The sequence below is a fragment of the Anopheles ziemanni genome, chromosome 2 (assembly GCF_943734765.1).
Source record: "Anopheles ziemanni chromosome 2, idAnoZiCoDA_A2_x.2, whole genome shotgun sequence".
In the NCBI taxonomy this organism is placed as follows: domain Eukaryota; kingdom Metazoa; phylum Arthropoda; class Insecta; order Diptera; family Culicidae; genus Anopheles; species Anopheles ziemanni.
Window position 1 is genome coordinate 72,019,876 of NC_080705.1, and position 14,433 is coordinate 72,034,308.

At 44.2% G+C, this 14,433-nt stretch overlaps 1 protein-coding gene across 1 annotated transcript; it reads left to right on the forward strand.

The window, feature by feature from the left end:
• Positions 1-11,212: 11,212 nt before the first annotated feature.
• On the forward strand, positions 11,213-12,353 carry LOC131294265 (solute carrier family 25 member 35-like). Its single transcript, XM_058322310.1, has 2 exons — positions 11,213-11,936; positions 12,136-12,353. The coding sequence occupies exons 1-2, from the start codon at positions 11,222-11,224 to the stop codon at positions 12,351-12,353; spliced, it is 933 nt and encodes a 310-aa protein (XP_058178293.1). The 5' UTR covers positions 11,213-11,221.
• Positions 12,354-14,433: the final 2,080 nt, after the last annotated feature.

Consider the following 14,433-nt stretch of genomic DNA (forward strand, 5'->3'; position numbering starts at 1 on the left):
TTCTGATCCATGCGCATGCGCAAAATCGCCCACGAGGGTAACTCAGACCCGCGCAATTAGCTGTTACATTGCGCGCCAATTGCGCGCTAATTGCGCGGGGTATACAACATTTTTATGTCACGCGTGACATTTTCTGCCTCCTGGGTGCTGCTGCTGGCGTCCGATCCGTTCTCGCAGAATTCATCGATAAAAAACAAAAAAAGATGAGTATTCCATCATTGATTGTGTATAAACATCAATGGTAATTTCCTATCTATTTTCATTTCTAGAGCATCTTTCGTCGGAAGCTTGTTTTGGATTCCGCTGCTCGGATGCGAATCCGAAGATATTCTCTAGTGTACAAGTGTTGTGTGTAGTGCAGTGATATGTAGTGAAATTTATGACTAAGAATAGTCTTAAGCGGTGTAGGTAATTAAAAATAAACCGAAATAAATATATATGTTGATAAAAATATTACGGAACTGGCGGACTTATGTTTGCATGATGACCATCACTATACAGGGTACTCGGGGGCCGCCATTTCTGATCCATGCGCATGCGCAAAATCGCCCACGAGGGTAACTCAGACCCGCGCAATTAGCTGTTACATTGCGCGCCAATTGCGCGCTAATTGCGCGGGGTATACAACATTTTTATGTCACGCGTGACATTTTCTGCCTCCTGGGGTGGACTTCATAGCTAGCTAAAACGAGCTGGGTTACGATCGACCCTGGTGGCAAAATCATCATGCTTTCTCGTTCTGGTGGTATCAATTGTCAATTGGACAGAATGAGAAAGCATGCTGGTTTTGCCACTAGGGCGAAGTACCCAAGTATCTGGTCGCAAGCGTTGTTCTCAACACGAGACCTTCTGGAATCCTTAAGCGTTCCGACGAGTTCCGTTTCAATTCCGGGACGATCTAGGCCTAAGACGGAGGAAACAGTGACGTAATTCTAGCCCTTCGGATTCGCCCTTCATAAGGCTCGAGGCTCGAACTTCAGCTCCGAACCTGGTCAAGATATTGATGAAATCTGTTAAGGAAAAAAACCTTACAATCGGTTCAGTACCGAGCCAGTCTTAACCTACGCTGGAAGAAACCAAATTATAAGCAGTTGACTAAAGGAGACACAATTCTACTTTCGGACTTGGACCTTGATAAAGAATAAGGTGTTGATTTCTTACTGCACGAGTGTCTTAATATGGGCGTCTTGGAAAGAAACTCCATGAAAGTATATAAAACTAAAATCGTTCCTATCTTATAAACAGCGTTTGCTAGATGGAAGATCTTGCTCCAGAATCCAAATCCATACATGCGTGAATCTTTTTCAGCGTAAACGACTTCTCTCTCTAACTCCTACTCGGGGTCCACACTGCAGCGCGACGTCCCGTTTCAAAAGTAGCCCAGTTTCGGCAGAACAATCGCGCAACATAAGCGCGACAGAGGTAGGAGAGTATGTGGAAATATGTATCACATTGGGGCGCAAACACGGCTAAAATTTTTTATTGAATTTTGAGGTAGTAATGCATGATATTTGCTTAGCTACGTATTTTATGCACCCTGAGTGAGTTTGGCGCTTCCACATTTGAAATTCACTGAGAAAACAAACTTAAACAAACAACGACGATATTTTGGCCCGCCGTAGGAAGTATATATTTCCACATCATCTCCTACTTGTTGAAGAGCAGTTTGTTTACGTTTCGGCACCCGAAAAAACTTTGGTAAAAATATCAATTAAAACGGAGTTTCATAACAGAATTACATTTGTGAAGGCTAGAAATAAGTAGTACAACGAAAAATCCGATGTTTCGTGAAGAATATTGCTCGTTTTGTTCGCGTTTGTGATTCGGCTTGTTTACGTTTTGTCCAGCTGTCGGTTTTTTTTTCGTTTCGAATTGACATTTGAAAAGAGCTAGCGTGACGTCGCGTTTTTCGCTGCTTCTACACTAGCGCGATTTGTGCGACATTTTGTTTGTATGGAGTTCGGCCGCCTTTCAGGCGACGTCGCGTTTCGTGACGGGACGTCGCGCTATAGTGTGGACCCCGAGCTACGCGTTAAACTTGTGCAACTATCTGTTTGAACATTCGCGGGCCCTTGCTCAATGCGGGTCCTTGACTAAGCCTTCCGTTAATGGTCTAGGATCACGATTGCGATCATTACATTGCGAGTTCGATTGATCCAATACTAACAAACAAATGCAATATCCTTGCAAGTTCTGCGCTAGACCACTGTACCTTCGTTGTATTTTGATGGTTTTTCAACATATAACAGGAACACCTCGTTGAACAATATTAATCTTCAATTTTGGGAAGAAAACAAACCTGACATCGTGGACAAATCTTATAAAAAAAGGGTTGAAGTTTTTGTACGAAACACTAAAATTTTATTACAGGCCGGATAAAATCGGTTGGCGGGCCGGACTTTGCCGACCCCTGTTATAGGGCATAGTTAGTCAGGGATGCGGCACAAGATAAAGTGTAGAAGTGATTATTGCTACTTAAGCAGGGATAGTGTATGAGTGGCTGGGGTAATACGCACCCCTGAGGCAATACGCACCCCTGAGGCAATACGCACCCTTTCCCATTTCCCTTGAAAAACGAGTTTTCAACGCGTAAAAAGTAGTCACCCTGCAAGATCATCCTGAAATATGGTCAACCTGTGAGTTTGATAGCTCTACATCAACAGAAACGCGAAATAAACGGAAAACAAAATGATTCTCAGCTCAGACAGTTTTTGTTATAATGTGACTTACCATTCCGCTAAGGAATATTAAGTGCAAAAACCGATATTTACCCACGAGGAATACGAAATTTAGTGAATTGAGAATCAGTGCTTGAGACTATTCATGAAAATTTCGGAAAGTATGCAAATTTATTCATATTTTAGTTGAAAATGTGGGGAACTATGAATGGGGGCAATATGCACCCAGTATGTCGGGGTAAAATGCACCAGTTTGTAAACATACCCGGTTGACAGAAATTGACATTGTTGCTGGTACTATGTAGTTCCAGCAAGAGTTCCAGCAATCTGCCATGGAAAAACTTGCTGGTACTACATGACAGCTGCAAAAAATTTGAATTTTTGTCAACCGGGTACTATCTTTATTTGACAGTGGATGTTGCCTCTTTGTTGTGGTGCGTATTGCCTCTTTCTCGGGGTCCACACTACAGCGCGACGTCGCCTGACAGCAGCTGAACTCCATATAAAAAAAACCTTGCGCGATGTCGCGCGAATCGCGCTAGGTTTTTTTTGCATGGAGTTCTGCGCCTGTCAGGCGACGTCGCGTTACGCGACGGTGCAGTCTGGAAAGCGTGTTTGTTGTGGAGCGTATTGACCCTTTGTTGTGGTGCGTATTGCCCCTTTGTTGTGGTGCGTATTACCCCTAGCAAAGGTGCGTTTTGCCTCAACCAGATAAAGATCGATCAAAAATCGAACTTTTTCAAAACTGAAAAACATACGTTTTTCTTAGCAAAAAAAGCAAACATTGCTGAATTGGTAACTAGTTTGAACCTTTATGAATCCTATCCAGTGATAAAATTAACAATCAAGAGCCAAGTTGTTAGAAAATTTTATAGTTTTCCTTAAGGGGTGCGTATTACCCCATCCACCCCTACCATGTATTTCGTTAGGGTTAGGTTAGTTAGGACTCGTTTCAAACAAATTACTGATAGGGCAGAGTTAGTCAGAGTACCATACATTTCGTTAGGGTTAGGTTAGTTAGGACTCGTTTCAATCAAATTACTGATAGGGCATAGTTAGTCAGGGATGCGACACAAGATGAAGTGTAGGAGATGCGTGATTATGGCTACTTAGGCAGGGATAGTGTACCATGCATTTCGTTAGGGATAGGTTAGTTAGGAGATTCGATCATTTTCAAGCTGTTTTTGTTACTTTCAAGAGTTTCACATACTATGTGATACTATTTGGGTATACCACCATTTTTTCCTTGGTAAGGTGGATAAAACATACGGAGATAGGCATAGTAAAAATGTACCACCACCTCCTTTTCATGGTTAGGGACAGGCGACTCAAAATTATGATTAGGGTATATTTCGCCAGGGTTAGTATTAGGATCTATTAAGACAACTATCTTCAACAGAATCACCAGGAGCTGTTGCGTGGCTAATAGCTTAGTTAGGACAGGTTACGCATGTAGGGGTGGATGGGGTAATACGCACCCCTTAAGGAAAACTATAAAATTTTCTAACAACTTGGCTCTTGATTGTTAATTTTATCACTGGATAGGATTCATAAAGGTTCAAACTAGTTACCAATTCAGCAATGTTTGCCTTTTTTTGCTTTTTCAGTTTTGAAAAAGTTCAATTTTTGATCGATCTGTATCTAGTTGAGGCAAAACGCACCTTTGCTAGGAGTAATACGCACTACAACAAAGAGGCAATACGCACCACAACAAAGAGGCAACATCCCTCTTGCCTCTTTGCCACCCCTAACGCACGTTGGTGGTGTAAGGGACAGCTTTTTGCCGAGTTTTTTAGGGAGTAGTGAGGGATGCTCTTTTGGCCCCTTCGAGTCTATTCTTAGGAACGGAGTGCGTAAAATGCATTTTTCTTGGCTTTAACAAAAAAAAAATCAAACTAGCTGTCGTAGAATACACGCTACAATCGTGTTTGCTAACTAGTTCGGGTTCCGGGAAAAAAAAACAAACTATCCTAACACCATATTAATGATTGAATTGTATTCAAAATAGATGGATCCTCTTGCTCCTAAAAGTTTACCAGTTACTGCCGCATGCTACCCGCGAAGTCCTTGCTACATACACGCTCCTCATAGTCGTACTGTGTTTTTCAACTGCCATCGCTGCCATGCCGGTAAGTATGATACAGAAGTAATTAAGGATTAGCTCACTGTCCTAATTGCACTGTTCTTCAATACATTGTTTTTACTTACATGGTCGCCTAGATGATCTTTCATATCATCTATTTGATATAATCTATGGGCCCGAAAATGCTCGCCGGAGGCTGCCGCATGTCATCGTTCTTTAGATGTTAACTGCCATTCCTGCCAGGCCTGTAAGTATGGAAAAATGCACATCAGCCTAATGTTCCGATTGTTCATACTTTTCATTTATGGAGTTACATGTACAAATCGGTGGAAAGAATCAAACATTATTTACAAATTTGTTATTTCAGCAGAAAATACCAAACAAGGTATCTGTATCTAATTCCCATTCAAATGTTTATTTCATTAAATAAGAATCGAGCTAGAATATTTGTTGAATCAAGTTGTTTGCCTTGAAAAGACCTTTCATTTGAGGTGTCTGTTGCTGAAATTGACCAAGGCACTAAAAAGTTTTTAGCAATTTGGCTATTTCAGTCATTATTTCAAGCTGCGACCAAGTTTTTGAAGCTTGTTGGCGCGTTGCAGCTTTATGCTAGTGGTGGGTAAACCGAATCTCCAAATCCGAATCCCAATGCAAGAAACAGTAGGAACCAAGATGATTAAATACTGAATAGGTGACTTTTTAGGAGGTATTTTTTTAGAAAATGGCGACCGTAGCTTTTGACAGCCTGGTGATAAACAGCACAAAATGTAAACAACTATGCGAGTAAAGAGAAGGTACGTGAGGTGAAACTTCGATACATTTCGTCGAAAAATCGGTAACCCACTACGGCCGACGGCTTCTTAAACATTTTCCATGCGAACAAAACGAAAGCAGTTCCACATTACGTCACGAAACGCGACGACGCCTGACAGGCGGCCGAACTCCATACAAAACAAATGTTGCACAAATCGCGCTAGTGTAGAAACAGCGAGAAACGCGACGTCACGTAGCTCTTGTCAAATGTCAATTCGAAAAGTAAACAAACCGACAGCTGGACAAAACGTAAACAAACTTAATCACAAACGCGAACAAAACCAGCAATATTCTTCACGAAACATCGGATTTTTCGTTGTACCACTTATTTTTAGGCTTCACAAATGTAATTCAGTTATCAAACTCCGTTTTAATTGATATTTTTACCAAAGTTTTTTCGGGTGCCGAAACATAAACAAACTGCTCTTCAACAAGTAGGAGATGATGTGGAAATATATACTTCCTACGGCGGGCCACAATATCGTCGTTGTCTGTTTAAGTTTGTTTTCTCAGTGAATTTCAAATGTGGAAGCGCCAAACTCACTCAGGGTGCATAAAATACGTAGCTAAACAAATATCATGCATTACTACCTCAAAATTCAATAAAAAATTTTAGCCGAGTTTGCGCCCCAATGTGATACATATTTCCACATACTCTCCTACCTCTGTCGCACTTGGCTTGCGCGATTGTTCTGCCGAAACTGGGCTACTTTTGAAACGGGACGTCGCTCTGCAGTGTGGACCCCGAGGTCGAGTTTTTAGTGTGCACCGAACTCCATACATAAAAAAAAGCTAAAATTTGTAGTAGATTGTCTCTAGATCGACTCGTTATGTGACTAATTCGACTCAAATCATTGTGAGTCGATTCAAGCAGTTTACGATCAAGTCAGAATCGAATCAAATCGAGTCCCAAACCAATCAAATCAGATTCGAATCCTAATCGAATCAAATCTTAGAATCCGTCAAATGGGATCCAAATCTTTAGATTCTGTCAGATGGGATTCGAATCTTTAGAATCCGTCAAATGGGATTCGAATCTTTAGAATCCGTCTAGGGATCGAATCTTCGAATCTTCCGAGTCCCGATTCTGCCAACACAAACATTGTGAAAACCAGTCAATAACGAACTAGCGTCGGCAACGGAACGTAGTGAAATGCTCGCTTGAGCCGTTCAGATCCTTCCACCAGCAGGTTTGGAGTGGTTAGTGCTTTGTTTACACAACCATTATCCATAGCTAGCAGCCGATCGCTTCGTGTTGTTCGATTCCGCGAAAAGTCGTGCATCGTACATATTAGGCCCTCTTACCCGATTCGTGTGAAGTGCAATCCGTACGGAACGGATGGTTCGTTTTTTGGGACCGTTTCCTCGCCGCGATGCGGGGCGCTAATTTTTCATTAGAATAAATTCACGCAAGCATACTGACGAACAACATTGAAGAATATTTTATTCAACAGGGGAGCAGTTGCTCGTCAATATGTTATTTCATTTGCCTTTTGTAATCACGGATCAATGGAACGTGGCGTTACCTGCTGTGAATTGTTTACCCGAGTGAAATGTGCGTCCTCGCGTGCTTTCGGTGGAATGCTACGATTTCGTGTCGCTTACTGTGCGTTCTTTTAGTTGTGTAGTTTGTTTATATTGCATTTTGCAACACGGTCGGCAATGCGATTTCCATAGCAATCGACAGTGCAGTGGTTCAGCTAACAAGTGGTGGTTCAATGAAGAAAAAAGTGACTCCAATTGACCGTTTTACAGCTAAACGATACGAAACGATTAAGTAGCAAAATTGAACAAATTCAGTTCAGAGCAATACAGTGGAAGGCAGATGGGTATATCTTCGAAAACATAACAAACCAAGGGAGACAAAATTGAACCTCAAGTTCGGCGTCCTTTTGGCATTGCTTTTGTTTTAGGTGGCGTGCCCTTTGCTAGTTATTTCTTTGATTACGCTTTACTTCTACTTCATCACCGCCAACACGGTCAATTCGTGCCATGTGTAAAATTGCGCTGCGCGAGAGTAGTCGTGCGCGCACCACACCACGGTTTAAGGTTTGCCTGGTGAAATGTTTTTTTTCTCGGTATTGTGATCGTCGTGGAATCCGCGGTTTCTTATGTTAGTCGCCGTAGCCGTGTAGCTCCACAAGTTGATGCCGCCAACTCGCGCCAGCATCGTTGCTGCGGTGTGCGTGTGTACGGGAGGGAAATTGTGTGTATTGCGCACGTTGTTTTTTTAACCGCCGTATCTCCCCTTCGCGGATGGGGTCCACTCGAGCACACGTAATAAGTTGGTTGAATATTTCACGGTTGGCATCATCGTTCGGTTCCACAGTCAGTAGGCTGTGGTACGTGTTAATTTTTCGGCACACTCGTGGTATAGTTTGTTGTATCTGTCTCTAGTGGCCCCTCAACCGTACTCAAAAACAAAAACTCGATTTTGCCCATTTTGCAGAAGCAATCTTCAGCGTGTGTCGGCGTGGAGAGAAAACGAATCCACCAGCAGCTTCGATGGTTGCGACTCAATAATCTATCAGCTTCAGTCGAACGAAAGGTAGGTAAACACACTCCGGTGTCGAAGACATTCACCTTATACTTCTCCCCCAAGTGTCACGAAGCTGCTAATAGAACCCAATATCAGTGTCAAAGTCCAATCCTTGGGGCAAGCGGACTAGCGAAGGGGAGAAAGCAATCGAAACCTGCGAATGCGCGGAACCGAAAAACACAAACTCCCGTTGACCGACGGAGGAAAGCAGTGACCGAAAAGGTGCATTGTTCTCGGTGTCATTGCATTCCGCCCCCCGGGGGGGAGGAGGTTGATGCAACCCGGTGTACAATGTCAGTGCCATTGCGCCTGCCGCAACCATGTGATGCTGGGAAACATTCCAAACCAAAGGATGGGATGAGGGACACGCTACAGCTACGTTTAGCATTCGTTCATCTTCAAACGTGTCTCACGTGCAAACTTTATTTCCACTTGTTTTTGTCTGTGTCGCATCGCTGAAGATGCGTGAAAAAATCACCATCACGAAACTATGCTGATGCTAATGCTAATTGGAGCGTCGCGAAAGCCTAGTACGCGAGGCTCTACATAGGGCACCGTCTTCTGAAACGCCATTGGTGGCCACCGGGGCGGGGAGTGGGTTGGCGCATTTACGTGTCTGGCGAAATGGTTCAGATATTCTGGTTTGTTATTTAACCGAGACAACACTCTGCTCAAGCATGTCGCACATGTATCCAATGAGTGTTTTATTTTGGACAAAATGTTTTACTTCTTTTTGAATAAAAACGGTCCCGTAACGAGAAAGGGTAGTAAACGTATCAATAGTAAGGCCGTTGTCACATCTAATACGTTGAACTCATCGAAGCATCGTATCTTCTCAATTGACCTTCCTTGTCAATGGTTGTATACATGACCTACACTACCGATTAAAACATGTCAGCTCTAGGTGAACCTATTCACTTGACAGCGTCCTCGGAAAGTCAGTTCGAAATCTAGGTTCATCGCCCATTTGTTGAACCATTTCTACAACTCCGACATGACGTTGTGTTCCCCTGAATGGTTTACTTCCCATCGTCAAATGTTTGAAAATCTGTCCCCTGGGTCGTAAACAGACGCTCACGCCTAGTTGAACTGCGATAAGGAACTCTTCGTACTTTCTCCCCATCGCGACCAAAACATCCGGCCCGCAGTTGTCCTTCTACCGATAACTCACAACTCTGCGGACCGATACGAAAGGCATCAAGGGGTAGGGAAAATGTACTTTCCGTCCAAGAAAATATTTTTAGACAAACTGGAAAATGACTTCGACCCATTGTCCCACGACGGAACGTTACGAGAAGGTGATATGCAACAGCTGCATGCACGCGGATTTAATGCACGTCGCGAGATATTTTTGCGACCGTTTTGGAAAAGGCTGCAAACAGGCGTAGGATGGGAAGTGCTTGGTATAGAAATAATGACCAACATAAGGCAATGAAGTCCTTTGTACTTGACGGTTTATATACAGAAAAAAATTTTCTTTCCAGCTTTAGTCGGTTGCTTTATGCACAGCGGCATTAATGTTAGCCTCTTATGAGGGGTTTTTGCCGAACGGAACTAAGAAAAAGAGGGTCTTTTCTCTTCAGTTTACTTCTTCGTGGTACAGCTCCAAAAATCTTGTTTATTTATGCTGCACGTGGGTTGCAATGAACTGTGCCTAAGACCACTCCTTCTTCTGGAATGAACCGATAATTTCGGTTAGAATGTTTGCTTCCTTCCACTGCTGATAAGCCATTTTATCGTCCAATTCCACCCCGAATGCGTTCTTATCTTTGTCTTGTGTTTGTTGTTCGGCTTGGCTCGAACCAATAGAGAGAGAAAAAATCTGAACGGAAATTGATCCAACAGAGATTCACATCCAAGTACAAACACCAAGCACAAACAAGACCCACACACCATTATCTTGGGTCCTGAACAATCATTGCCCTCCGAACGACGACAGGTTCCGGCCAACGAAGGAACCGGTTTGACGTCGGGTTGCCTTCGCGGCTGAAATCGGAGTGGGACGAAGTTTCAAAACAGAAGGCAACAAGAAAAAGTCACGCACACCGAAGGATCTAATCTCTCATTGTTTGGTCAGGTTTATAATCGTTCGAAGAAAATGCCATCCTAAAAGCCCATCGAGGAGGTGCACGTTGACCTCTTGCTTTTCCTACGGATTGTGGCTCGGGGGAAAGAAGTTCGTCAGCAATCCCGTAGAACGATTTAATGCAACGAACCTTCCACGGATGGAACGGATGAATCTTTTATTCGTGACTTTCATTAATTCACGATTTAAAAATTCGGCCCGTTTTCTTTGGGGAACGTCGAAACATAAAAAAAACATCGTAAGAGAGCGAGAGAAATCATGGCTATGGAATGCCTAACCGAATATTTGAGGTCGAATCCGTTTTGGGTCGTGAAAGTGTCGAATTATGATCAACTGAACCAAAGGAGGATGGATAATGGTTTTTGTTCCATTTGAATACGATGAAAATTAGTTTATTGTTATAAAGTCCCTTCAGACTGGAGGGTCTAGAATGAGTAAGGGAAAACTCTATCCAACTGATCTCTGGAAAACCATCGTCTTAGTTATGTTTGCTCTATTTAAATATATCTTTAAATAGGCCGTCTAATTCAGTACTCCCCCAAAGGTGATTTGTCTTGGAGATAGACTTAAGATAAGTCCATTTAGTCGTTCTGAGTATCTACCTCATAATGGTGCTCCGATAACCTTAATGTAAATTTGCCCAACAATTGCGCTAGTCACCATTATACATTGCGATGTTAATAGTCGATATGGCTGGTACCTGTCTGTTAGGTACTCCTCATGGATTTTGCGTATAAATATTTTTAACTCCACACTGCGCAGATAAGATAAGCCCAAAAGGTAGAAGTGGGCGATCCAGCTTCTTATCGCAGCTGCTCGCGCATACGACATAACTTCCGTGGCATCCCGGTATGGAGGTGCGATATTCGGCCACACCAGTGCCTCGCGGTGGTCAGCCTGGATCCGTTGCTCCAGGCTTAGCTCCGGCCACCTCTGCGGCGAGCCAGTGCCTGTGTGTGTGTGTGTACGTGTGTGCCTGAGTGTTTTGGTATTTTTCTTGTAGAAATTGCGCACCGACCGCGATGGAGTTCCTGCTTGGCGGGCTGTCGTCGATGTGCGCCGTCCTGTTCACGAACCCGTTCGACGTGCTCAAGACCCGCCAGCAGCTCGAAGGCGAACTGATCGCGAAGGAGAATCTCAAGCAGCGCTCGTACAAGGGTCTCCGGCAGTCCTTCCTCACGGTGGTCCGCACCGACGGACTGCGCGGATTGCAGACGGGCCTGCCGGCGGCCCTCATGTACCAGTTCTCGATGAACAGCGTCCGCCTGGGGACGTACCAGACGGCGGAGAATCTCGGCTGGACGCGAAGTACGAAGCAGCCCGCCCTCACCCCGCTGCTGACGTTCTTCTGGGGTGGCTGCTCCGGTGCGGCCAGCGCCATCGCTTCCTGCCCGTTCTACGTGGTCAAGACGCAGCTGCAGGCCGTCACGTCCGGTTCGTACACGGCCCGCTTCCAGCACCGCCACAGCGGAACCCTGTCCGCGTTCGGCAGCATCTACCGGCAGAGTGGCCTCCGGGGGTTGTTCCGTGGCTGCACGGCCACCATTGCCCGGCTCGGCGTGGGCGGTTCCGCGCAGATGTGCTCGTACAGTGCGTGCAAGGACTTCATCCTGCAGTACGACACCTTCCGGCAGTCGATCGTACTGACCGCCCTGGCCAGCAGCACGGTGGCGGGCTTCTTTACCAGCGTGCTCATGTCACCGTGCGATGTCGTCACGACACGTATGACCAACCAAGGTGCGTGTCTCTTCGGGGTACCTGGGCGCTAGAGTTAGGGATTGGGATCCGGGTAGGACTCTGGGACCCTGGGGTTCCAGATCTCATCCACAAATCTCATAAGTAGTTGGCACATACTCCAAACTCACCCCTTCTAACCCTCCTAAATCTGTTTCGTCCTTACGTTTGGACCTTGGGAACCACCTACCGGGCCGCGTAGCCGTTTCCGCCACCGGAAAAGGACTGCTGTACGGCAACATCGTCGACTGCTTCGTGAAGGTGTACCGAGCGGAAGGCCTACACGGTTACTACAAGGGTTTCGTGCCGATGTACGTCCGCGTCGCCCCACACACCGTGCTCAACCTAACCTTCTGGGAGTTCTTCAAGGGGCTGTACGAGCGGTACGGCAAGGGATCAGCAGTCACCGCCGGCTACTGATACCTGATACCGCGTAAGATGGTGGATTCCTCTGGAGGCGCGCGCATCACTACCCCGTATCTTATCTCCAGGCAGCTCCGGATGATTGAGTGCTTTACACAAGCTTCTACACAAAAGACACACACGCACACTCCAATCTAGTATTTTGCCTTAGCTCGTGGTTCTTGGACATGCGGGGATTATGCAGCTATAAACGAAGCGAGTATCTTTTTTGCTTCATCTCAGGAACTTCCTTCTCCTTCCAGTGCAAATGAAAACAGCCTTTACATTAAAATGCAATTTGTTACAAACTGATGTACTTGCGCTCATTTCACCGATGACATCACGCAGAGAAGCCTGAGGCGTGGACGTACCATTAGTTCTTTGTGGTGGCTTTAAACCATTGAAACGTGATGGATGCCTAGCTAACATTTCGGTTGACAACGGAAAGTATTGTGTCGATAGAACGAGGGCGTCTGGATGGATGACATTTTCAACACATAAGTTGAGTTCGATGAGTTAGTTTTCACCGCAAATTGTGTATGGACATATGTTGGGGTATCGGTTTAATTCCACATTTTGTAAACCATGTTGTTTCATATCACTTAATGTAGGTCAGTTGAAGTCGTACATCCCAATGCCTGACCTACCATATCGCTGTCCGTATTGTTTGCGCCTTCATGAGTGATCGAAGTCGCACAATTTCTGAGAACTTCAAACCGTGCGAGGGCTATGCTATAAATTCCTCGAATTTCCAATCGACTTTCGCTGGAAAAGGGTAACCAGGGGTTTTCCGATAATCGTGTAACACCCATGCTATACAGCGTGTAACGGTTCGCTATCAGAAAGGCCAGTTGGGCGAGGTGCTAAAACGATTAAATATAGCTTACAACTTATCTGGCACACGGCAAAGGTTCCGTCGTCTTCCGAGAAACAGTGTTGTGAAGAAATTCGAGTTTTACTTGTCCCTGGTTGTACACAATTTCCCAGAAGTTTGAGGCTACTAGTAACGACGACCAAGCACGACTTTACCGATGGGAAACTGTAAATTTTTTCGTGGGTCCATCATTCATTCATCATTGTATCTTATTGATATTCATTGAGGAGAAAGTTCTTTTCCAAATTTTTCTTCAACTTCTTCCCCATTTTGCCGTAAACTTTCTCCTTTCCGCGGAGGCACACTGTTTTTTTTTTGCACTGTGTCCCACATTGCGAACCGTGGATCAATTGACGCTCCCTCAGCCAAGCCATAATCGTTGGGCAATAGAAATGTGACGCCTGATGAAAGAAAGCAATTGGCTGGTGGTGATGCATTATTGAAGCGACTCTGAACTGGAGACGCGAAATCGATCCGTTGCCAAGCAAGTCGTACGCAAATAATTTAAACCAGAAGGGCCTGATGCACACGGTAGGGGAGAGTGTTCCGAGCGTACACCGGCGGGGCAAATGATAGCATCCGAACGTCGGCAGAGTTGTGCAGTTTAGAAATTAGTTCTCAAGGTGGCTTATACATCGTATGTTTACAAGTAACACTAAATAGAAGGAAACGTTGTTGGTGTGAAACTTTATTATTATTTTGATCAAGTGTTTAACAAATATTTACAATGGTTACAGTATAAAATTCATTTTTCTTCGTGAGCCATAAAAAACAAAGACCAAAAATGGACTTACATTGAAAATTGGACATAAATATGAACAAAAAAATGTGTTATATAAAGTAAGTTCGTTATGGCAGTTTTAAATTATCTGCTGAACAATCTCAGTATTTTTTCGAAATTTATTTTTCTTTTTAAAAACACAAGATATCCAAGAGAGGGGTTACGCTTCTAACCGAATAGATTTTTGTGACATCAACCCTTCTAAATGGCTATTCATAGCAAAAGTAAGAGTTTTGAGAAAAAATAACATAAATGTTCAAAGTACTGGAGTTTGCACTGTAAATCTCGTGTCAAAAAGGTTGCAAAGATTTTTTTTTTGCAAATAGCGTGCATATGGGAACATTTTCCCCTACTCGTTTAGAATTGAGAAACGTTACAATTTTATGTACGTTTGCAACGTTCGCGAGTGTGTATGCATTTTAATTGCCGGCAGATTTCATGAA

Bases quoted from the DNA above. Each gene is read 5' to 3' on its own strand.
- LOC131294265 (XM_058322310.1), top strand. From the start codon at position 11,222: ATGGAGTTCCTGCTTGGCGGGCTGTCGTCGATGTGCGCCGTCCTGTTC. The intron at 11,937-12,135 runs GTGCGTGTCTCT...CGGGCCGCGTAG, and splicing joins GACACGTATGACCAACCAAG to CCGTTTCCGCCACCGGAAAA.